This window comes from Gopherus evgoodei, unplaced genomic scaffold (assembly GCF_007399415.2).
Source record: "Gopherus evgoodei ecotype Sinaloan lineage unplaced genomic scaffold, rGopEvg1_v1.p scaffold_37_arrow_ctg1, whole genome shotgun sequence".
NCBI classification, from domain to species: Eukaryota; Metazoa; Chordata; order Testudines; family Testudinidae; genus Gopherus; species Gopherus evgoodei.
Genome location: NW_022060049.1, coordinates 342,060 through 367,653, shown reverse-complemented (window position 1 = coordinate 367,653; position 25,594 = coordinate 342,060). Strand labels below are relative to the sequence as shown.

General features: G+C 57.1%; 1 protein-coding gene across 4 annotated transcripts in view; it reads right to left on the bottom strand.

Annotated features, from left to right (window-relative positions):
• Positions 1–4,597: 4,597 nt before the first annotated feature.
• Positions 4,598–25,594, bottom strand: part of RASAL3 (RAS protein activator like 3) — a 67,124-nt gene continuing 46,127 nt past the window's right edge. For all 4 annotated transcript variants that reach the window (XM_030545448.1, XM_030545449.1, XM_030545447.1 and 1 more), the window contains 9 exons: positions 24,757–24,901; positions 22,024–22,260; positions 18,923–19,124; positions 15,110–15,210; positions 13,874–14,198; positions 12,983–13,105; positions 12,329–12,528; positions 8,012–8,087; positions 4,598–7,112 (listed from right to left, as the gene is read on the bottom strand). In XM_030545448.1, the coding sequence (XP_030401308.1) occupies positions 6,969–7,112; positions 8,012–8,087; positions 12,329–12,528; positions 12,983–13,105; positions 13,874–14,198; positions 15,110–15,210; positions 18,923–19,124; positions 22,024–22,260; positions 24,757–24,901 (1,553 nt within the window). In that variant the 3' untranslated portion in view covers positions 4,598–6,968. The remainder of the gene's footprint in view (positions 7,113–8,011; positions 8,088–12,328; positions 12,529–12,982; positions 13,106–13,873; positions 14,199–15,109; positions 15,211–18,922; positions 19,125–22,023; positions 22,261–24,756; positions 24,902–25,594) is intronic.

Here is a 25,594-nt window from a genome sequence, read left to right as displayed (position 1 = left end):
CCAAGTCAGCCCACCATGGCTCGGACCTCCTAAAGATCCACTAGTTACCGGGCTTTCATTAGAGTAGTCCTAGTCACGAGCTTTTGCTTCACAGGGTACTCTGGGCATCTTCCGGTAACAGTCACTAACACTGGCCCCCAGCACCATTCTGCATCTGATCTTGCTTTTTAGCTACAACAGGGAGAGAGTGCGCTAGGACATAGGGTCTCCCCTTTCTAAACAGGTCCCTCCTTTGTCCCTGCACTATCCCTAACCTGCTTTTGAATCCTTGCACTCCGCCAGACAGGGAGAAGAACAGGAGCTACGGTGGGGGATTTTTACAAGAGCTCTCCATACAAACAGCTTCAGAAGCTACCCGTTCGCTGACAAAACAGGAGTAATTGGAGGATTGCGTTATAATTAATTGATCCTTCCAGTGGCCACCTTTTCTGGTCCTCTAGTTAATATTGAGACCAGTCTACTATACAGAACTTTTTAGTTTGCTTTTAGTTAGTGGATCTGATCCAAACACTTCCCAATTCACTAGAATGCATTCTAAGGGTGTACACCGTGCCCTGCCTGTACTCTGTCCCTGCCCCATATCCTAGGGTGACACTGGGCGTCCCCAGGTCCTAACAGGCAAAAATCCAGACCACTGGACTGTTCCTATCTTATCCAAGGGACTGGTTCCTCACCGTCGCCCTCAACTGCTTCTCCACTACTCGAGCGCTTTGCACAGTTGTGCCCTCTGGGGTCGGTCGAACTGCATCTCCGCCGAGGCCCCCGGTGAAGTTACTGGTGCACGCTGGGCGTCGGTTGTCGCCGCGATCCGCCGGCCGCCGAGAGGGTTCCAGGCAAGGCTGATTTTAGCCTCGACGCCCACCCAGGGATGCCAAAACTGTTGCAGGCACAGAGGGTGCCAGAGGCAAGCCACAGTGGTTCGTGCCCGGAGTGCTTAGTGCCAATGAACACACACCAGGGTGGAGAAGCAAGCAAAGTTTATTTGAGATCTTAAAGCGGTGCTGGGAGACTTAGCATGCCTCAGATCCAGCACCCCTACACAAGCGGCTTTTCCCTTTTTAAAAGTCCCCCTCCCCCTCCCCCTGTAGCAGTTACGTAAGCGCAGATGCATTAAGTAATCTTGGCCACGGCAGCTCGTTAATAAGTTTTCCTTCTGCAAGTTATCTTGTCCTTCTGCTAAAGGTGCACAGGCCTCATTATTTCTGCTTTAGACCAGTTAGAACTGTTGCAACTGATAACGGCTGTTACACCTGGCCTTTTAGGTCAATTAAAGTTCAAACATGGAGGGACTCTTGTCTGCTGAGGCCTAAAACCAGGAAGGCTCCATACCCTTGTGGCCTTCCACCCTCCCGAGTTACTTAGGGTTATGCTTAGTGACACCAACAGGGGCAGTTACCTGTCGGTCTCCAGCGCTCAGGCCGTGCCAGCAGCCTCTTCACCTCAGAGTCTCTCCTGCTTGCCCAGGGACAGCTTCTCCTGTCAGGCTGCCTGGCTGCTGCTGCTGCCGCGGCCGCCCAGGAGGATGCAGGCAGGGGTGTGTCGCGGAGGAGAAGCAAGGGGTTGAACTCAACTGGGGCCCTGCACCTGCCAGCCAAGAGCAGCAGGAACTGGGCACTGCTCCAGGGGAGATGGGCGGCTGGAGCCCAGGGCAGTGGCAGCCTCTGCAGCAGCAGGGACAGGCATGGAGCGTAGCCTGCCCTGGGGCAGGACAGGCCACACTGCTGCTGCTGCTGTTTCCTGCCTAGAGCCGTCCTTCTCCTATGCCCAGGAGCCGCAGAACCCGAGTGCGGCAAGGGAGAGGTGGGGGGGGCGCACAGGGTCCACTGCCCATATGCATCAGCTACTCCCCACTAGCAGCACTGCCACTTTTGCAGGACTGCTGCCTCCCTCCTCCCCCGCACCGCGCCGGCTCCTCCATGGCTGGGGCTCTGGCTTCCCATCCTCTGGAAGGCGGCTACTCCCTGCCAAGCCAGGGCACTGCTTTTTGGCATCCCCAACCACTTGGCACCCTAGGTGACCGCCTAATTCACCTAGTGATTGCACCAGCCCTGCTCCCGGGGTAACCAAAGTTCAACTAAAAATCTCAACAAAGAGGTTCTTCAGGGCGTCAGGGCGTCTCTTCAGCTCACTCACAGGGGCCTGTTCCCTGGGTTACTTTGGAGTCTTTCCCCGCTCTGGCCCCAAGATGGTTCCCCTGAAGCACCTTGCTTCCTGCAGGCCCTAGCTGCAGGGGCCAGCCAGCCTGCCTGCGGTTCCACACTCAGGAACACGTCAGTGGGCCAGACCCTTGAGGGGTCCTGCTCTTCCTTCAGATTAGCCCACGTGGCCTTCCACCTCTGAGACTGAGCCCCTGGGCTCCAGCCCTCCTGCTGCACTCTGTGAGCTCCACCCAGTGCATCCACCGGAGAAAGATGCCTGTCCAGAGACTTGCCAACTCCTCAGGGCCCAGCACACCCTGGCAAGGACGTACAGCAACACCAGGCAACATTTTCAAACAGTTGGGTTTATTAGTTGGCTGAAACCAGGCCGGGAAGTCCCCAGGTTAGCGCAGCAAAGCAAAGGCTAAGACACCATCCATCCTGGTCAAGTCAGCCAGCCACCCAGCCGTGGACTCCACTTTTGGTCCTTGCCCCCTGGCAGTCCCTGATGAGAGTTTGGTGTCTCTCCCAAAGCCAGATCTTCTCCCCCACCACAGATCCCTGCTGAGTTCACGTTCTGCCCACAAGACGCTCATGGGTAGGTGTCAATTGTTGGGGCTCCCTTTGTCTTTCCAGACCCTCCATTGACATGGTTTGGCCTGAAAGGACCCCTTCACTCCACCCCAGACAGTCACATGACCTAACACCTCATGGCTCCTGCTCTGCCCCAGAGCAGCCTTTTAACCCTTTTGCACCCACTGGGTAGCAACATAAAGTGCAGAGGGAAATTGAGGCACACACAGGCATAAAAATATTCCAGACAATTCTGACTTTGCCACCCTCTGTGATGGGGGATTGTTGGAAGGGCCCTTCCCAGGAGGAGGGAACTCTCTGTGAGTGTGGGGGTGCGTGGAAGAGCACCTTCATGAGGGAGAAGGGGAAGCAGCCCAAGGGGGGATGAGAATCCCCAGCCATGGATCCTCTGGGGTGCCTCAGTACAGGGCCCCCCCCTGCCTGCCCCTTGGTACACAAACTTCCAGTGTACCTGCACTCGGATTGTGGAACCCTTGCCTCAGCCAAAGGCTGGTACTTGGCACCCCCCAGCCTGGTGCATAGCAATTGGGCACAACGATGCCTGCTCTCAAATCAAACCGATAGGTGCTCCAGGGCTCTGAAGGCCTCTTTCCAGCCAGAGATCAACCCCTGCCCCAGTGTGGGGCTGGATCAAGCCCAAGGCAGCAGGGGGCTGAGGCCTACAAGGTGTCCCCACCCCCACCCTCCTCATTCTCCAGTCTCACACTGTAAAACAAAACAACCTCCTTCTGGGCAGACTCCCAATGGCTGCCGTGCTTAGCCAGTCCGGCTGCTCCAGCAGATGCTGCCTGAGTCCTGAAAATCAGGCCCAAGCTGGGGAGCCAGCCAGCCCCACAAGGCACTTGGGAACATCTTGGCCCAAGGCTAGGAAGTGCAGGTAGGTCAGAGCTAGGGGGATTCGAATGGAAATATGCCTGCAGGCCTCTCCCCTTCCTCTCCCTCCCACCACATGGACATGCTGGCACACAGACACCAGGGCTGCTGGCTGGTGGGTGCCATGTAGAAGAGCACAGGAGGAGCCCTTTGTGTCTTCACAGCAGCGACCGCCCTGAGAGTGGGACAGGGGAGCCAGTGTCTGGAGACTGCAGTGTGCCAGTGCTCGCTGCTCCCAGACAGCCTGCCTGGCCCCTGGAGGCAGGCAGCCCCCCTGAGGTTGCTGGGCTGGAGCATGGAGCTCCCAGCCAGGCTTCATTCTCTTGTTCTGCCATTTATCAAGAGATGCTCTGGCTGAGCCCTTGCAGACTGTGGGAGCACTGCGGGCCCCGGCTTCGCATTACAATGTTCAGGGCTCAGTGAAACTCTCTGCCTGCCAGAGATTCTCCTGAAATCCAACCAGATGGACATCCTGGGGCTGCAGGTCTCTGCATCATCCCCACCCACCCCTCTTAGTTCCCTGCAGGGGCTGCCCTCCACTGAACCACCAGGGAATTTGCTCGACTAAGCTGGCCTTTGAGGCAGAACATGGCAGGTAGGAGAGACAGAGAGGAAGGATGACTTCGCTCTATGCATCAGGGATGCCAGCCCAGCCCTGCCCTGCCTCGCCTCAGAGAGGCCTGAATCCCTGGGTGATGGGGCCAAACCAGAACCTCAAGTTCTTGGGTCCCTTTCCTCAGGATCCATGCTGGGCTGGCGTTATTCACCTAACACAGCTGGGGGGGGGAGGGGGTGTTCCTCACATCTGTGTGCCATGGACCTTCCCTTGCAAGGTGACAGCTGCTGCGATCTCACAAGAGTTTGTGTTGGTGTCACAGCAGCTGAACTGTATCACACGGGGGAGCTGGGGACGAGTGTAGGGTGACCAAATGTCCCGATTTTATAGGGACAGTCCTGATTTTTGGGTCTTTTTCTTATATAGGCTCCTATTACTCCCCCATCCCCTGTCCCGCTTTTTACATTCACTGTCTGGTCATCCTAGGGAATGTATGTGTGTGTGTGTGTCCCTAAGTGGTGCTACTCCAGCCCCTTCTGTTAACCCAAAAGCCCAGAGGCATCTAGGTCTAGCTCCTCAATGCAATTCAGGCGCCTCGCTCCTGTTGAAGCCAATGGAAGTGAGCCCTGATCTACACTACTAAACTGGGTCCTAGTAACTTGCCCTCAGAGCAGTGGGGACACACTCCCTCCCTCTTAGATCCTCCCTCCCAACTGTTCACCCCTCCCTCCCGCACCTGGCTCCATGCTGCGGCTTCCCCTCCCTGCAGTCATGAGCCAGGCAGAGCCCCTCCAGGACCAGAATGCACCTGTCCTCAGGAAGGCAACTCCTACAGGTGCTAGGAAACATTGGAGAGACAGGCTGCTTCAGGAGTCACCCCAAGACCCTGACTATCATCCCACTGCAAATGCACAGGCCAGCCTCTGCAGACAGGCCTGCTCCTAGGGGCTGAGGGGCGAGCTGGCTCTGTGCGTTGCTGGACTATCATGGGAGCAGAAGCCAGCTGTAGCTCTGAAATGGAGTGGTTTCCACTGTAAGGCTTTGTCTACACTGGACTTTCGTCAGTAAAACCTTTGTCGTTCGGACTGTGCATGAAAAAAACACTCTCCTCTCCCAAACGACACAAATTTTACAGACAAAAAGAGCTGATGTGAACAGCGTTTTATCAGAGGGCGCTCTCTCCTGCCGACAAAGCTACTGCCACTCGTTGGGGTGGGAGTTTTTTGTCGGTGGGAGAGCTCTCTCTTGCCAACAAAGAACAGCTATGCTGTGTGCCTTTTAGCTGCAAAAGCTATGTTGCTAAAAGGTGCGTAGTGTAGACATAGTCTAACGCCCTGAATTTGATGACCCTTCCCAGCTGGCCTGCCCAGGCCCAGTCTGCAGGGGATGGGGAATCAGTCCGGAGTTTGGGCCAAGTCATTTGGAGGACGAGAAGAGCTCACTCTCATCCCGAATATCCCCATTATTCTCGTTTTGCCCAGTTCCAGGGTCCCAGAGGTAGGGGACAGAGCTCGGAATGGCCCCAGTGAGCAGGGGACATGGGGACCTGGGAGAAGCTGGTTTGGAATTCAGCAAATGATAAACCTTTGCAAGTGACAGCCAGCCCTGATGTGCCCTCCCAGGTGTGCACTGCACACATGCTGGGTGCCAGCTGTGACGGGGCCTCAGCCTTGCAAGCCTTGGAAGGCGTCTGTGTGAGCGCTCTGGGGTGCAGGGAGAGACTTGCAGAAGTGCTCAGCCCCCAGCAGCACCCACTGAGAACAATGTGAGGCGCACATGTGTGTGCACATGTTGTGCCATGTGTGCACGCATACATGCATGTGTTGTTCCTGTATGTGCCTGTGCACGTGTGTGTGTGTGTGTGTGTGCATGAACAGCAGGGCTGGGAGTTTCTCAGTAGGAGCTGGGCTTTTCTAAAACCTGGCCCTGTGGCAAGAGACTCTCGGAGCTTGGTGCCTGCCATGCTTCCCTCTGAATCCTTGGGCCCTGGCCTGTCTGGTCCCATGTGGCGAGTGCTCCAGGCTCCAACCCACATGCTCGTCACAAAAGGCACTATGTTTACTGCCTGGCTGCAGGCGACCCTCAGAGACAAGGAAGGTTTTTGACAAAGCAGCCACTGCATTTCTGGCTCTGCAGGGAGTCATGGCCCAAGCACGAACCCGGAGACAAGCTCACTGTGGCAGCTCATCCCTGAATCCCCCAAGAGCCAAATGAGGCCTGAATACTGGTCCGGGCGCATCCCTTCTAGTCAGCCCCTGGCGCAGGGCTGGGCCTGTTGGCAGTTACTGGGCAGTGGCCCTGGGCAACTGGTGCTATGCAGCAGCCAGAGCCCCAGGGAAGCTTGGGCATGTTGGGGCAATGTTCCACTATGGGGATGGCAGCATGGGTATGACGAAGGGGGCAGCAAGGCATCGGGAGTGTGTGGGAGGAGTTCAGAAGGAAGCACCTGGGGACCCTTTGGATGCAGGAATAGGGAAGGGAACCCCAGTTGGGATGAGAGAGGGGCTGAATGGGCCTCTCACAAATCTGATCGCTCTCCACCACTCCTGGGGAGTGGAGAGCTGCAGGGGATTCACAGCAGCAGCCTGCAGCTCTCTGGGACTCCATTATCTGGAACAACATCCCTGGCAGACTCAGGACCTCCCAGGCTGGACTCATACCAGGAAAGAGCTGCTGGGCTTGGGTCTGTGACAAATTTCTAGAGACAAGGTCTGGCTGGCAGGGTATCCAAAGCGGGTGGCAGCTGCTGGGGTGGGATGCGTCCTACGCAGGGCCCAGGGGCTGGCCGTCTGGGCCCACCAAGCTGGCTAAACCTCCTGCCAGTCCTCGGCCCCGTCCTGTGGCGCTGGCATCAGCAGCGAGTTGGGTGGCTTGTCCTGGAATCCCGGCCGCTGACTGATGGCACAGAGCAGCTCGGCGTGTTCCCGCTCCAGGGCCGACAGGCGGCGCTCCTACAGGGACAAAGGGCTCAATAACCTCAGCCTGCTGCCCTGCTCCCCTAGTCAGACGCCCATAGCCGGCAGCACACGCCATGCTGCACAGATATCTGACGCCAAAGACAACTAGCACCATCACCCTCCACTCCTGGGCAAGGTGTGGGGCAGCTCCCTTCATTCCCAGGATCTCCCTCTTCCATGCTCCACCCCAGGAGAGACTGCCCTAAGGAACCCTCCCCTATCCCCTTCAGTGCTGCCTTCTTAGCCACCCTTCCACTCTGCCCCACAGGAGCTGTGGCTGAACTTACCCCACTCCCATGAGGTCTAGGAGACAAAGAGTATCAGGTGGGTCAGAGCAGGGGGGCTGGGAGTCAGGACTTCTGGGTTCTATTCCCAATGCTGGCAGGGGAGTGCTGGCTGGTGGGCAGAGCAAGGACTACTTCACCCCACTAATATCGGCCCTCCCAGCCCAATGGCTCTAGGAATTTTCCCGCTCTCTGAGCGCTAAGCAGGGATCAGCCATAAGGGTGGAGGACACTGGTCCCTCTTGTTTGACTCACTGTGGGTGTAGGAGGAACTCAGGTGCTGGGGTCCTGGTCCTTCCACCTAAGGGTCCAGGGGTCCCCAGCTCTGCTGGACGCAGGTACTGGGGGTCACCCATGGGCAATCTTGAGCCCCATCTGACTGGGCGGGAGAGGAACGGACATCACACACTCCTGGGGCTAACTCCCCCTACCTCCCCTCCTCCTCCCCATGCAGTGAAAGCAATGGGGCTGCACAGGCTGGAGCTGAGATCCAGCATGCCCCATAATACACTGTGCAGGGTGGCTCCCAGAATCCCCTCGGTTACTCCCTGATAGACCAATTGGGCGGAGCTGCTGGGCTCGTCAGCCCCAGGGGGACGTGGATTTTACCAGACGCTTCGTCCTCTCCTCGCTGGCCCTCAGCTTCTCCTGGTCCTTCCTCCGGCTGCCCTCTGCCGCCGCCACCCTGCAGGAGGGAGGGTGTCAGTGGATCTGCAGCTTGCTCTGCCCGGCTGCGAGAGCCCAGGCATTGGACACTTCCCTCTGCCCTGGCCCCAGGCACTTCACCGCATTGCTCCCCAGGCACCTCCCAACCTCTGGACACCTCACTGCCCCACCCCTGGGCACCTCACTGCCCCACCTCCAGACACCTCCCCATCCCTGAACACCTCACTGCCCCACCCCTGGGCACCTCACTGCCCCACCTCCAGGCACTTCCCCGCCCCTGAACACCTCAGTGCCCCACTCCTGGGCAACTCACCGCCCCTGGACACCTCACTGCCCCACCCCCAGGCACCTCCCCGCCCCTGAACACCTCACTGCCCCACCCCTGGGCACCTCACTGCCCCACCTCCAGACACCTCCCCATCCCTGAACACCTCACTGCCCCACCCCTGGGCACCTCACTGCCCCACCTCCAGGCACTTCCCCGCCCCTGAACACCTCACTGCCCCACCCCTGGGCACCTCACTGCCCCACCTCCAGACACCTCCCCATCCCTGAACACCTCACTGCCCCACCCCTGGGCACCTCACTGCCCCACCTCCAGGCACTTCCCCGCCCCTGAACACCTCACTGCCCCACCCCTGGGCACCTCACTGCCCCACCTCCAGACACCTCCCCATCCCTGAACACCTCACTGCCCCACCCCTGGGCACCTCACTGCCCCATCTCCAGGCACTTCCCCGCCCCTGGACACCTCACTGCCCCATCTCCAGGCACTTCCCCGCCCCTGAACACCTCAGTGCCCCACCCCTGGGCACCTCAGTGCCCCACCTCCAGGCACTTCCCTGCCCCTGAACACCTCAGTGCCCCACTCCTGGGCACCTCACCGCCCCTGGACACCTCACTGCCCCATCCCCAGGCACCTCACCGCCCCATGACACCTCACTGCCCCACCCCTGGGCACCTCCAGGCACCTCCCCGCCCCTGGACACCTCACTGCTGCACCCCTGGGCACCTCACTGCCCCACCTCCAGACACTTCCCCAACCCTGAACACCTCTCTGCCCCGCCCCAGGCACCTCCCCACCCCTGGACACCTCAGTGCCCCACTCCTGGGCACCTCACCGCCCCGGACACCTCACTGCCCCACCCCCAGCACCTCCCCGCCCCATGACACCTCACTGCCCCACCCCTGGGCACCTCACTACCCCACCTCCAGGCACCTCCCCGCCCCTGGACAGCTCACTGCCGCACCCCTGGGCACCTCACTGCCCCACCTCCAGACACTTCCCCATTCCTGAACACCTCACTGCCCCGCCCCAGGCACCTCCCCGCCCCTGGACACCTCAGTGCCCCACTCCTGGGCACCTCACCGCCCCGGACACCTCACTGCCCCACCCCCAGCACCTCCCCGCCCCATGACACCTCACTGCCCCACCCCTGGGCACCTCACTACCCCACCTCCAGGCACCTCCCCGCCCCTGGACACCTCACTGCCGCACCCCTGGGCACCTCACTGCCCCACCTCCAGACCCCTTCCCATCCCTGAACACCTCTCTGTCCCGCCCCAGGCACCTCCCCGCCCCTGGACACCTCACTGCCCCACTCCTGGGCACTCACCACCCCTGGACACCTCACTGCCCCATCCCCAGGCACCTCCCCGCCCCATGACACCTCACTGACCCACCCCTGGGCACCTCCAGGCACCTCCCCGCCCCTGGACACCTCACTGCTGCACCCCTGGGCACCTCACTGCCCCACCTCCAGACACTTCCCCATCCCTGAACACCTCTCTGCCCCGCCCCAGGCACCTCCCCGCCCCTGGACACCTCACTGCCACACTCCTGGGCACCTCAGCACCCCTGGACACCTCACTGCCCCACCCCCAGGCACCTCCCCGCCCCATGACACCTCACTGCCCCACCCCTGGGCACCTCCAGGCACCTCCCCGCCCCTGGACACCTCACTGCTGCACCCCTGGGCACCTCACTGCCCCACCTCCAGACACTTCCCCAACCCTGAACACCTCTCTGCCCCGCCCCAGGCACCTCCCCGCCCCTGGACACCTCAGTGCCCCACTCCTGGGCACCTCACCACCCCGGACACCTCACTGCCCCATCCCCAGGCACCTCCCCGCCCCATGACACCTCACTGCCCCACTCCTGGGCACCTCACTGCCCCATCTCCAGGCACCTCCCCGCCCCTGAATACCTCACTGCCCCGCCTCCAGGCACTTCCCTGCCCCTGGACACCTCACTGTCCCACCCCTAGGCACCTCCCTGCTCCTGGACACCTCACTGCCCCACCCCTGGGCACCTCACTGCTCCACCTCCAGACACCTCCCCATCCCTGGACACCTCACTACCTCACCCCTGGGCACCTTCCCGCCCCTGAACACCTCACTGCTCCACCCCTGGGCACTTCATTGCCCCACCTCCAGGCACCTCCCCATCCCTGGACACCTCAGTGCCCCGCCCCTAGGCACCTCCCCGCCTCTGGACACCTCCCTGCCCCACTCCTAGGAACCTCCCTGCCTCTGGATACCTCACTGCCCCACCCCCAGGCACCTCTTCACCCCTGGACACCTCCCTGCCCCGCCTCCATGCACCTCCCTGCCCCTGGACAGCTCACTGCCCCACTCCCAGGCACCTCCCCACCCCTGGACACCTCACTGCCCCATCCCCAGGCACCTCACCGCCCCTAGGCACCTCCCTGCCCCTGGACACCTCACGGCCCCACCCCCAGGCACCTCATCGCCTCTGGACACCTCACTGCCCTGCCTCCAGGCACCTCCCTGCCCCTGGACAGCTCACTGCCCCACTCCCAGGCACCTCCCCACCCCTGGACACCTCCCCACCCCGGGCACCTCCCTGCCCCTGGACATCTCACTGCCCCACCCCCAGGCACCTCCCCACCCCTGGACACCTCACTGCCCCACCCCCAGGCACCTCTCCACCCTTGGGCACCTCCCCGTCCCTGGACACCTCCCCTTGCCCTGTGCCCAGGCACCTCATCGGCCCGCCACCGGGCACTTCATCACTTTAACTCCAGACACCTCAGTGCTCTGCCGCAAAGCACCTCATTGTCCTACCCTCAGGCACCTCATCGCCCTACCCTTGGACACCTCACTCCTTCAACCCTGGGCACCTCACGGCCCTGCCTCCTGGCATCTCCCCCTGCCTTGCACCATGGCACCTCCCCCTGCCCTGCCCCCGACACCTCATCACTCTGCCCCTAAGCACCTCATCACCCCACCCCTAGGCACCTCACTGTCACACGTGTCAGTATACTCCTGGCCACTGGGCATCTCCTCATGCTCTGCCCACGGGCACCTCAACATCCCACCCCTGGACACCTCATCAACCCACCCCCTTGGCACCTCACTATCCTGCCCCTGGGCACCTCCCCCTGTCCTGGCCCTGGGCACCTCACTGCCCCACCCCCTGGCACCTCACTATACTGCCCCTGGGCACCTCCCCCTGTCTTGGCCCTGGGCACCTCACTGCCCCACCCCCCTGGCACCTCACTCTCCTGCCCCTGGGCACCTCCCCCTGTCCTGGCCCTGGGCACCTCACTGCCCCACCCCCCTGGCACATCACTATCCTGCCCCTGGGCACCTCCCCCTGCCATGCCCCTGAGCACCTCAATGCACTGCCTCTGCACACCTCCCCCTGCTCCTGGAAAACCTCACTCCACCTCACTCCGCACTGTTCCTGGGGTACCGCCCCACATCCTCTCGAAACCTGCCCCCCTTCCATCATGGGGCACCTCCCCCTGCCTCGCTGCACCAAATGGAATCAGCTTATCCGAGGGCCCTGACAGCTGCTGAACCTATCACGAACTGTGCAGGGGTGGGAGGGACCATCCTGGGGGCAGGTTGTGCCAGTCTTCCTGCCCCTTCCTAGCCACTGTCAGCAGGGCCAGGCCCCGGTGGGAACATGTGGGCCAGCTGCCATGGTCCTCAGTTTGGCCCAGATCCACCTGGACAGCAAGTTCCTGAGTCCCCTGAGAGCCGTCAGCAAGTGCCCAGCCCACCTTGGCTGGCATCTGAATCAGCCAGGACTCAAGCCGGGGAGGGACCTGAGGTGCCCCTGGGGACCCACTAGAAGCACTTGGCTCTCCTTGCGGCCTGGCTGCCCAGCATATGCCTGGGCCATGGAGGGGCACCCATGGCTCTCTGCTGAGCCAGCACCCAACATCACCCAGAGGCTCAGCAGGACCATGGTGCCCCGGTGCTGCCTTTCTCCCTGATGGGCTCCCTTACCTGGTGCTGAGGTTTGCCAGGTGGGTTTCCAGCTTCTCCAGCTGCCTCCGGAGTCTCTCCTCCTGCCCCTGGCTTTTGGCCTGCTCCTCCAGCAGTGTCTGGTTCTGGGTGACCAGCATTTCCAGCTGGCTCTCAAAGAGCCTCTGCTTCTCCCTGGACTCTGCCAACTCCTTCCTCAGCTCCTCAATTTGCTTCCCATGCTAGGGGAGCCCAAGACAAGATCAGCTTGTCATGGGGCATGCAGCACTCCACGGGCACAGAGAGGGCACCGTTCTGCCACATGGGCTCCTTACCCAGCTGCAGTACAGGCTGGCAGCAGGAGAGGTGCCTAGTGGTTAGAGCACTAGTGGCTGGGAGTCAGGACTCGTGGCTGTGTGTGTGAGGAGCTCTACGATCCTTGCCTGGAGGCCATAGGGTTGGGGAAAGGATGGTGACACATCTACCAGCCCCTACCAGGCTAACATGGTGAGGTTTGGGGGATGGCACTGTCCTTCCCATTGCAAGCATGGGGGCTGGTTCTGTGGACTGGGGTGGGTAGCAGTGATGCATCAGCACCCTGGCAGAGCCTGGGCATTGAGGTGGAGAGAAGAACCCTGGCATGGTCCCATAGGGCCTGCTCTGGAGCCTGGGGTCTCTGAGGGTGCAGAGTGTTACCTTCTCCAGCGGCCGCATGGCGTACAGCTCAGTCTGTGCCTTGGCTGCTTCCTCAGCGTGGCGCTGCCAGGGAACCGTGGACTTCCGGGGCAGCGAGGCAGATTGGCGGAGATTGGATCGCCCCTAGGACACACAGCACAGAGCCCTTCAGGGCGCTGCAGGCAGCACGGGCTAGCAGGGGGTCACGGTTCTGCCTGTCAGTGACATGGGGCCAGACGCCTCCCGGTTCGTCTCGGGATAGGCTGGAACAACTGGTGATTCCTGCTGGAGCCCATCACCCGACCCTACCCGGTGGCAAGGGAATGGGGACAAGAACAGCTCCAGGCCCAGCCCTGAACTGCCCTGTTTCTCTCTGAACCAGACCCTAGAATCAGAACTATCCCCCGAACGGCAGCCTAGAACCAGAAACATCCCCCAAACTGAACTATCCCCTGAACCCCAAAGCGAACAGAACTGCAATCGTCACCTGAACTAAAACCATCAACCACACCCAAACTGAACTGGAGTCATCACCAGAACCAGAACCATTTCCCAAACTGGAACCAGAATGGACTCCGGGCTCCAGTGCCCGCTCTCTGGGGCTGGGGTGGGGCCCTGGCACTGATAGTGCCCCAGGAAGGGCAGCCCTTGTTCTCCGGAGAGCAGGCTGTGGCTGGCCCCTGGGGAGCGGGGCACGAGGGGTGAGTGTGCTCAGCTCCATTCCCCCTGTCCTCAGTCCCCAGCAGGCATCAGGCGGAGCATGGCCTCTGTGGGGGTGGCTCTGGCAGTGATCGCTTTGCAGCTTGAGCAGCCTGCATGGGTCAGAGAAGGGGCGGGCAGCTGGGTGCCAAGACCCCCTTTCCAGGTGGACTTGGCCGTCCCCCAGGGTGGGAGCTGCCCAGAGCCCCTTACCGGGTGGGCTCGGCCATCCCGTGGGCGGAAGGTAGAGGGGCGAGGGCTCTCATCGTGACTCTCTTCTCCCTGGGACTCAACCACGTGCTCCATGCTGCTCTGCTTCTGCAGCCTGCGTCCTGCCTTGCTCTGGGCTGGCACACTCTGGGTGCGCTGCACCTTCCTCCTCTCCCAGGCCTGGCGTGGGGAGGCAGGCAGTTGCTGGAGATGCTGCTCATCCTCCTTCCCCCTGCCCTTCTGGATGTTGGTCATGGAGTGACTCTTGATCAGGGGGCTGTACTTGCTCAGCTCCCTCGGGGGCAGGAATCCTGGCTTCTCACCAGGGCTGAAACACAACGGTTGGGGCTGAGTGTCATTGGAGAGAGCTAGGAGCACTGTGCTGGACCAGAATCCAGAACCATACCATGAACCAGACCCTAGAATGGGAACTATCCCGAACCGCAACCTAGAACCAGAAACATCCCCCAAACTGTACTATCCCCTGAACCCCAAAGCGAACAGAACTGCAATCGTCACCTGAACCAAAACCATCAACCACACCCAAACTGAACTGGAGTCATCACCAGAACCAGAACCATTTCCCAAAACCATCAACCAAACCCAATCAGAACCATTTCCTGAACCCAAACCGTCACCCAAGCCCAAATCTCAAATTGAACCAGAACCCATCCCCTGAACCAGCCTGAATCAGAACCAAACTGCCAGCTAGTCACCCCAAATTCAAACCCAGCCTGACACCAGCACTTCAAGCAAACCCTTGGACTGGAGCCATCATGTTTATCTCCAACCCAACCCATTGTCTGAGTCTCTGCTCCCTGCTGTCCCTCTTCCCCATCCACCTGGCCCGGGAACCCAAAGCCACAGCCTAGCTTTGGTCCTGAGGCTCCAGACCCAAACTCTCTTCAGGCCCCACACTTGAGCTGCCTCCTAACCCCACACATAAGCTCAAACCCTCCCCCGGGCCTTATGATGGCCAGGCCCCACTCCCATAAGCCAGAGCACCATCACTTGTCTGAGCCCCACTGGCAGGATCAGCCCAGTCTGGAGCACATCTTGTGGGGAGTGGATTTCCCAAGACTCATTTCCCAACATCACCGCACAGTGCCAAGCTCTTCTAGCAACACCAACAGCCCTGTCCTGCTCCTCCTGCTGTCAATGACAGACCCCCCCCCGGCCCTTTGAGCCCTGCACCGCCTGGATCACCGCTCATGGAGAGGGGAGGGGAAGGGGAAGTACCTGTCCATGCCGGGGCCAAGTTTGATGGAGACAGGCACTGGCGTCCCCTCTTTGATGGCATAGAGGATGGTCGGCAGGGGCTCTAACTGCTCCCTCGTTCGCTGCCGGGAAACACAAAGGGAGAAGATTCACCGCTGTGGGTTTGCCAACAGCCGTGTCCCTCAGTCTCGTGTGAGACAAACCCAGCTTGGCCCTGCCAGATCTGTTGGAGGAGCTCTGACCAGCACAGCCAGGGGCAGCGGTAACAGATGCTTTTCTTCCTGTCTGGCGTATTGTCTGCTTCCTAGTGGAGGTCTGTTTGCACACTTAACTGGATGATAATCAAGATTGCAAAATCAAGGTGAGAGGAAAGCCATAGACGACTCAATCAGCAAGGCCGTTCTGTTTAGGAATAAGGGTGAAGGACTAGTCTGATGTATCTAGGGGAACCAAAGACGCTATTGATCCTTCACTGAGGTGGCAGTGTGGTTTGCTTCATGAAAAAAAGGTCACAACCTGCCTGGCTGTGAAGCTCTAGTGAGCAATACTTGATTAGCCAGGAGAGTAGCTCGCTAACTAAGTCTGGGTTCTAGAATGTGTTATGATTTCATTTGCTATGAAGCCATTTGTTTCCAATCCTTCTCCTTACTATTACTCAAATCTCTGCTTTGTTAAGTGAACCTATTGTGGATTTCACTATAGCCATATCTGTGCTGTGTGTTAAACAGAGCACTGATCTCAGTTGGGACTGGTAGGCGGGGGTGGATTGTTCCTTTGGAAGCAGTGAATCTGAATAATGCGGCGTCCAGTGGACCAGAGGCTGGACACTCCAGGGACACATTCAAGGGCCTTGGGGTCTGGGGTATGCCAACGGCTAACCGGCAGAGAGAGCAGGGCCTGCAGAGGCCTAGAGGGCAGGGCTTGTGTTGCCCGTGGCTGATGGAGTCGGGACCTGAACCTGGCAGGATGCTACCTAACCCTGGTTACCAGTGGAAAGTTTCACAGGGGCAACGCCCAGCTGGGTTGGCTCAACGCAGCTCCCATCAGCACATCCAAGGGGCGATGCCCAGCTGGGTCCAGCTCAGCATGGTTCCAACAGGAACAGCCATGCAGAGACAGTTTCCAGCTCAGACCAACGCAGCGTGGCCCATGCAGGTCCTATGGTCTCCGCTGATGGAGCTGCTCGAGGATGCTAGCAGGTTCCAGACATACACAGCAACACCAGCTGCTGGCTGTGGAACCCTGCAGTGGATAAGCCCTTTCTATCTTCTGGCCACAAGAGGGCAGATGTGCTCTGTCAATGCACTTCCATCCCATCATGGCGCCATTTCAGATTTGGCAGGGGGGTGGGTGGGGGGCATCTTTAACCGTGATTCCAAAGGCTACTTGGGAACCTGAAAAAAAAATTTTTTTTTTTTGCAGTTAATAGCTTAGATACAGTTCTCCTATCAGATAATAATTTCTAATTCCTATATAAAGAAAGAAAATTAAATTAAATATTAGACCCACTCAGCTCTAATACTTGTTCTGACATCTTGTGTGGATTCACTTAAGGGACACTGGTTAGGTTTAAAAATCAATGTAGAGTCTTACTCTGTTACTAATCCTTGAATACAACAATTGAAACAATTGTAGAAAAACCTAGACGACTTTCTATCACTTTTTTGCAGTTCTTCAAGCTTGGAATAGATCATTGAACTTTTGGAAACATCTTATTAGGGTAAGGCCCTGTGAGTTTATATTGCACCTGCCTGGGGCTGTAGAGGTGTTACCCCACTACAAATGATAGACTAGAAAATGACTTTGAACAGGAGTGAAACTGACACTTTCAAGTCACTTTCATAGTATTGCCAACTCCAAATGTTCAAAAATCAAGAATCAGGCTCACCAAAAATCATGAGATTGGCTTTAAAATAATGAGATTATGTAAAAAGAATAGATTTTGAGGTTTTTTTAATTTACATTCTGCTTTTTGAGTCTTTAGGGTGCACTGGGGCCACATTTTGAGGCTTTCTCCACAGCCACAAGGGCTAGAAACTTTACTTTTCTTTAAGAATGAAGGCTGACATCATCACACATCACTTGACTCCAGGATCTGGGGCTTTAAGGAAAACAATAATTATCATGAAACTCATGACAAAATCATAAGAGTTGGCAACACTGCTTTCACTTCTGTTTAAAAGCTAATTATTTTCCAGAAGGCTCCTAAATACTACAATGCTTGAGTTGCAGTTTTCACAGGAGAATATTTTAGATCAAACACCAAGAAAAGTCAACATTTTAAAGTTGGGGGGAAATTGAGACTTCTGAGGTATATCAGGGCCACTGCAGGTAGGAAAGGAAAATAGACACAGGAGCTCTGGGCAGCTCTTCCTCTTGAAAGAAAGTTGGAGGGTCAAATCTTCTAGTCCTTAATAAAGTAAAACTTCTATTGCCATCAGCACCTCCACTCATAGATATAAACATCACGGTGAACATGTGATAACATGTGGGGTCAATAACTATATACTTCATACTTAAATATCTTATCCAGAGTTACACATCTTATATTCATTGGCTCAGGGATTACATTTTCTCGCATATTCTGAACAGTGCTGCACACACAGATTGTGCCCAATGAATAATACAAATCATGACAATAATGGTTGACTTTATGGACTCTGTGGATTAATTTCTGTTCTTTGTTCTGGAATTGGTCTGAATACAGCTGAAACCCTAAGAATTTGATATATAATCACATCTGATACTCATATGACACTTTCTCATTCCTTCCTTTTCTCAAACTCAGAACAAAAAAATGACAAAACAAATGGTTTTCAGTTAAAATCTAAAATTGCACAGCAGGCATTGCTGTACAACTCAGCCTAGGGCAGAACCTGCCACCCATTGGCCGTTAAATGATCGCCTCTCATTCTCTTTCTTTCTTCAGCCTTCCTGACCTCTGTGCTGCTTTTGATACTGTCAACCATGACATTGTTCCCAATCATCTGGGACCATGTGCTGGAGTCTCAGAGAACTGGCCTTCTTGATTTTGCTCCCATCCATCAAAGGCCTCTTTTTTACAGCATACAGCAGAGAGAAAGGCTGATCCAGCAGATAGGGAGCTAGCCCTAAGAGACCTGGGTTCTACTCTGGCCTCTTCTCCCCCGACTTCCTGTATGACCTCAGGTCTGTGCCTTAGGGACAGAGTTTCAAAGGTTTTCAGGCACCCAAAGATGCAGGCACTTTTGAAAATCCCACTAGATGCCTAAATACATATAAAAACCTGGCTGTTAGTGTCTCTATGCCTCAGTGCCCCATCTGTACCATGGGGATAACAGCACGACTCTACCTCACCAAGGGGCTGGGATGTGACGCACGCAGATACTACAGTGATGGGGCCACAAAAGTACCAGAGGTAGAGTGGGAACTTCTCTATACCATTGCTAGCCCTTTCCTGAGTTTTGGCCCCTTCTTTTCACTTATGCCCCTTACATCTTCCTCTTTTCTGATTGTAACTTTGGCTCAGAAGGCTCAGAAGACTTGGCTGTATTCACCCCCCACCCCATTTTGGCCATCTGACAACTTCCAGATCCTTAATTTAATTACCAGCCTTTTCTTAATCCCCCAGCCTCTGTCTGTAAACAAAACACTGACTTCCTGCCCCAGGGACACAAGCTGGTAGAAGCACCTCTCTGCAGAACTCACATTTCACACTAATGCTGAGCAGTTAAGAACTGTGCCTGGGAGCACACCTCCTGTATGAAACTGGGGGCGGGGGAGAAGGGTGGAACGGACAGTCCCCTTCGACCTACCTAACTGGCTCTTTTGCACTCCATCCCCAGCCCGCAGTACCTGGTCCAGGCCAGTGAATATGTCGCAGAGCAGTGCGTGCAGGGTGGAGAGCTCCAGTGCCAGGTCCACATAGCCATCATAAGCCACCAGGCGGGCACTGCTGTCAGGGTTGGCCACACTCTGCAGGAACGACTTCATGCGGCTCCAGTTGTGCTCCAGGAATTCGTTCATGAACCCCATGTACGCCTCCTTCTCACCAAACCTGCAGGAGCCACAATGTCACGTGGGTGTCATGCACACAACACGGGCATGCACACAGCGCGGACGTCACGCACACAGCATGGGTGTCACGCACATGGCACAGGCATCATGTATACGGCATGGATGTCATGCACATGGTAGTGCTGTGTGGGTGTCATGCACTCAGCATGGGCATCACACACATGGCACGGTCAGCATGTGTATGGTACGGGTGTCACATACACGGTGTGGGTGTCACACACACAGCATGGGATCATGCACACGGCAGGGCAAGCACATTCCCACACATTCATACACATAAGCTCTAGGAGCCAGGGTCAGGTGAGTTGGTCCACGCTCAACAGTCTCATATTGAGCAGTGGCTCTTCAGGGGACAGCACGTAGCTGGTGAGGGGTTGTGACTAGCATTGCTGGAGATGTGAATGCCACAGCCTTATGCTGCCCTCTCCTGGTGGGGGAACCACAGATTCAGGTAATCACACTGCTCAAGTGCCCCTGCACATGGGGGCATCACAGCCACGTCTCCCTGCCTTCTGCCCAGTGTCTTTGCCTGGCTGCTGGGTGAATGGGCCACACAAACCGTAGGAGAAAATGAAAAGCTGACTCTGCAAGGGAAACTGAGCCCACCCCACATGCTGCTAAAGTGATGGGCACTGTAGTGCCTGGCTAGTGCTTGGGCCCTCAGGGCTACTGGTAACCATAGCCAAAAAGCTGCTGGTAGCTGAAGGATGGCCCTTTGGTTTGTGCACTAGCCTGGGAGTCAGGAAACCTGCGATCAAGCCCTTGATCTGACACAGACTCATTGTGTCCAAGTCACTCTGGGCCTTAGGTCCCCTCAGCCCCATGGGGACAGTAGCCCAGGAGAAGGGTACTGGTGATTGTGAAGTGCTCAGGTACTATGATAATGGAGGGCAAATAAGTGTGAGGGGAAGCCTGGGGGTTACACAGCACTGGCCTTTCGAATTGCTCTGGAGCGCACATGCATTTTGAGGTGACCTACCTGGGGTTCCTGCATGGCCTTTTCTAGTTGAGGAGGCTGGAAGGGTTTTTCCTGCTTCTTCTAATAATGTGACTTTGGGTCCCTGGCAAATAACCAGATCCTAACACCATGGGCCCCAGGGCTGGAGCCCAGCATCACAACTCCAAGGCCTGAGTGATGGAGATGGGGGCTGGGTGTTGTTCAGGCTCTTAAAGCTCTTTGGGGCTTGGTTAGAGCTCTTCAACTTGGGCTAGAGCTCAGAGTGACCTGGATTCAGCTCATGCCTGCTGGGAACCTCCCAGCCCACATCTCTATCAGGCCAAGCACCAAGCTCAGGGCTAGGATCCAGGTGGGACCGCCCAACATTTCTACAGGAACCCCCCAAAGTTTCTTCATCCCCCAGGGAGATGCAAACCCAGCACCTTTCCACAATTCCTTTTCTTGCCAGAGGCCCTTGAAATGCTACTAGGAAGGGGAAGACCCAGGCAGACTGAGGTAAGGGACTCAGACTGACACTGGGGCACAGCCTGGCTCGCTTGCCCAGAGCTGGGTCCACACGATAGGGGCCAGAGCTGTGTGCAAGATACAGACAGGATTGTCCTGCAGAGGGGCAGATCCCTGGGCAGAGCTGAGCTGTGATACAGAAAGGATCACCCCACAGAGGGGCAGATCCCTGGGCAGAGCTGAGCCATGATACAGAAAGGATCACCCCACAGAAGGGCAGAGCCTTGAGCAGAGCCGAACCATGATACAGACAGGATCACCCCACGGAGGGGCAGAGCCGAGCCGTGATACAGACAGGATTGTCCCGCAGAGGGTCAGAGCCCTGGGCAGAGCCGAGCCGTGATACAGACAGGATCACCCCGCAGAGGGGCAGAGCCCTGGGCAGAGCTGAGCCATGATACAGACAGGATTGCCCCACGGAGGGGCAGAGCCCTGGGCAAAGCCAAGCTGAGATACAGACAGGATTGCCCCGCAGAGGGGCAGAGCCGAGCTGCAATATAGACAGAATTGCCCCGCAGAGGGGCAGAGCTGAGCTGTGATACAGAAAGGATTGTCCTGCGGAGGGGCAGAGCCTTGGGGAGAGCCGAGCCATGATACAGACAGGATCACCCCACAGAGGGGCACAGCCGAGCCGTGATACAGACAGGATTGTCCCGCAGAGGGTCAGAGCCCTGGGCAGAGCTGAGCCGTGATACAGAAAGGATTGTCCTGCACAGGGGCAGAGACTTGGGTAGAGCCGAGCCATGATACAGAAGACAGGATCACTCCACAGAGGAGCAGAGCCGAGCCGTGATACAGACAGGACTGTCCCGCAGAGGGTCAAAGCCCTGGGCAGAGCCAAGCCGTGATACAGACAGGATTGCCCTGCAGAGGGGCAGAGTTGAGCCGTGATACAGACAGAATTGTCTTGCAGAGGGGCAGAGCTGAGCATGATACAGACAGGATCGCCCCGCAGAGGGGCAGAGCCCTGGGCAGAGCTGAGCCATGATACAGACAGGATTGCCTCGCAGAGGGGCAGAGCCGAGCTGCAATATAGACAGAATTGCCCCACAGAGGGGCAGAGCTGAGCCGTGATACAGACAGGATTGTCCTGCAGAGGGGCAGAGTTGAGCCGTGATACAGACAGAATTGTCTTGCAGAGGGGCAGAGCTGAGCATGATACAGACAGGATTGCCCCATGGAGGGGCAGAGCCCTGGGCAGAGCCAAGCCGTGATACAGACAGGATTGCCTCGCAGAGGGGCAGAGCCGAGCTGCAATATAGACAGAATTGCCCCACAGAGGGGCAGAGCTGAGCCGTGATACAGACAGGATTGTCCTGCAGAGGGGCACAGGCCTGGGCAGAGCCAAGCCGTGATACAGACAGGATCACCCTGCAGAGGGGCAGGCCCCTGGGCAGAGCCAAGCCATGATACATACGTAGCAAAATTGGCCAGGTTCTGGATGACTTTTGCCACCAGGGTGAGGGTGCGGGAGGTGGCATCATCTGGGTACTCCTGGGTGAGGCCAAACAGGCTGGGGGACATGATGGCTGGGCATAGGAAGCGCAGGAAGAGCGAGGCCGAGATGAGCCGCTGCCCAATGTTCTCCTTTTTCCGTTCCAGACAATCCCCCTGCCATGCTGCAAAGATCTCGCTGAGCTCCACTGGGAAGGCACTGAGGAGACAGGCACAGATGGTGAGGGGGAAGAGGCCAGTGCCATTTAAACACCAGCATCTCTCAGACAATCCCTGGCAGCCAATGGGACCAGAGGTCCTCACGGTGCCTCCCTGAGAAAACAGCCTGGGAAAGAAGGGGTTAACCTCCCCATATCCGCAGGTGCCAGCGCTGCCCCTGGAGTCCCAGAGCCAGGCCTCACCCCAATGTTCTGCTCATGCTCACATGTCCCTCATTCCCCCTGAGGTCAGGCCTGGCTACCCATTATTGTGTTGGCCCAGCTCCCACCCAGATTTGGGGTGATGGGAGCATAGTGGGTGATCCTCCAGACCCCCCTCCAACTCTAGGGCCGTGACTTCCAGCACAGACTGTCCAGTAGTGGCTCCCTCCCCTCAGGGCTGCCCCATGGAACACAGGCTCCCTGCGAATGGGCAGCCCTGACGGAGGCTGGTGGGAGTGCCGCTGCCCCTGCAATGGCCTCAGTCGGGGAGAAACAGGCCCCATGGCCATCCACCAGGAGACCCCACAGTGCCCACAGGAGCTGAGGAGGGGGGAATCCTTCCTGTGGCCAACCCAGCCACTGGAGTCAGGGAAGGAGAGACGTTAGTTCAGTGGGAGGTTTGGGGAACCCCTTGTGGGGCTTGGGACCCTAACAACCCCTTAGTGTCAATTGGCAAAGGGTTCCCTGGTCTGTAACAGCAATGCCTACCAGGCCTGACAAGCTCACTGCACCTAACACTTTGTTGTCATAGGGGAGGGATAGCTCACTGGTTTGAGCATTGGCCTGCTAAGCTCAGAGCTGTGAGTTCAATCCTTGAGGGGGCCATTTGGGGAACTGGGATAAAAATCTAGGGATTGATCCTGGTTTTAGCAGGGGGTTGGATTACATGATCTGCTGAGGTCCTTTCCAATCCTAATATTCTATGATTCTATTTATCTGCAGAGAGTCTGGGGTGTCAAATGAAAGCTTATAGCACACTTGTCATAGTAAGCACTGTGAGATCGATGTACAGTTGGCACACAAGAAGTTATGCATATCTACTACAATACGTTCTGAACTCAGCAGAACTGACAAACAAGTTTTCTTCCAGACACAGTATGTTTCTTCTCCTACCCCTGATGTAGATGATGCACTGTAAAGCCAACACAATGGGGACCCCATTTACGTGTGAAATTCAACATGAAAAACAGGTTGACAGGGGGCTATGCAACAAATAGGAGTGTGGGAGCACTCCCTGGGACCAGCACCCCAGGAAGGGAACCACATGGGTCAGCCTGGTTTCAGGGGAAAAAACAGAGAGTTTAGGGAAAGCTAAAGAGAAGCAAAAGGACATATGAGCATCCATTTTCTGAGGAAACCCCTTGAAGGGAGTGGGGAGTCATGAAACCCTGGATCCTGGTTGTGGCTGAAAACTAGCAGCTCTGTCAAAGGCTGTATCCACAGGAGAGAATCTACTCTATTAAACTGGAAAGGCCACCATGCGTGAGTGTGGGCCTGCGATTGCAGTTCATGTTTTGTTTTATCTGTGTACCCAGTTCCGTCTCCAATATTCTTACAACTCATCCGAGTCTTTGACTCACTATAAATAAATGTATTCTTCTTTTATCATAAACATAGCTCAGTGCTGTGGTATTAGGCAGTGTGAATCCTCAGCTGAACCAAACCAGCTGGTGTGTGCACTGTTCCCTTTGGGGGACAGCGAGCCTAGTAACACCAGCAAGTGCCCAGTAACAGTGGCTGGATATTACAGGGCTATGCTCTTTGAAGCGAGCTTGGGGATGGGGAGTACTGACTGTTAACCTACAAGCACAGTAGGACTGGTAAAGTCCTGAGAAGAGGGCATGAGCAGCTGGAAGGCTGGTGGTGCCAGGGAGCTGACTACCAGCTACCACAAGAAAGACTCCTTCATACTGGAGGCAACAGAGTGGCAAGAAAGCATCACAGGGCTGCTGGGACTTGTCCACGTGGGAGGACACTAAGCCTCTGCTTACCATAGGTGCCAACTTTCTCCGGCGCTGGTGGGTGCCCATGCCCCCCCACCCTGGCCCCGCCCTGACTCCACCCTTTTCCTGCCCCTGCCCCATTCCAACCCCCTCCCCAAAGTCCCCGCCCTAACTCCGCCCCCTCCCTGCCCAGTGAATCAGCTGTTTCACGGCGCAAGGACTGGGAGGGTAGGGGGAGAAGCAGGACGCAGCAGTGCATGCTTGCGGAGGAGGCGGAGGTAAGCTGGAGCTGGGGGTTGGGGTGGGGAACTACCGGAGGGTGCTGAGCACCCACCAATTTTTTTCTGTGAGTGCTCGAGCCCCGAAGCACCCATGAAGTCAGTGTCTATGGTGCTTATCCCTTTCCTTCCCCCTCCTCAGGCAAGCCCAGCCCTGTGTTGCCCCCCCAGGAAAGCCTGGCCCTGCTTTCGCCCCTCCCTTCCTGCAAGCCAAGTCCTGTCCCTTCTCCCTCAGGTAAGCCCAGCCCCTCGTCCCCCGAGGGTTCTCCCTCACTCGCAGGAGTTGGTGATTCTCTGGAAGACCTCCTCACACGCCTGCCGCAGATTGTTCTGGTTGTCAGACAGGTCATTGGCTGCACACTTGCTGGGGTCAACTTCACAGCTATCCTCCGACTCATACAACTGGGCAATAGCCTCCCCTGCAACACACATGGAAGAGCATAGACTGACACGGAGCCTCGGGGCGGGGGTCCAGAGATGAGGTGCCAGGGCTGTGGCCAGGCAGGACACAACAGGCATAGTACAATCCGGCTGGCCATTTGGAGATGCCCAAAGAACGTGCCCACTTGTGTGTGAGTATATGAGAGTGTGCATGCACATGTGTGTACATACGTGTACAAGTGGGCTCATGTGTGTGCATGTGTACATGTACAAGGATGTGTGTGCACAAGTGCATGTGTATGTTTGTACAAGTGTGTGTGTGCATGTATGTGCACATACAAGTGTGCATGTGTGGATGTGTACAAGGGTGTGCATGTATGCACATGTACCTGTGTGTACATGCATGAGTGTGTACGTGTGTTAACAGCTGCACTCTACTGCTGCCCTCTACTAGGTGAGGTCTGAGCCTGGCTAAGACTAGCATTGGCTGCCCCGCCCCATCTTGGGCACTGTGTGGCCAGAGTCAGGACTCTCTGATCAGAGCTGAAGGGCCGAAGCTCAGCCTGATGCAAATGCACTTGGCCATAGGGGCCGAGGGAGCAGGATCAGGACGTCACTGGCAGAAAGGAGAAAGCAAAGTGCTGCAAGGAACAGGCCCTGGAGGCCCATCTCGCTCCAAAGCCAGCATCCTCTCTCTGCACTCCCCCCCCCCCACAATGTGTATTGCCCCC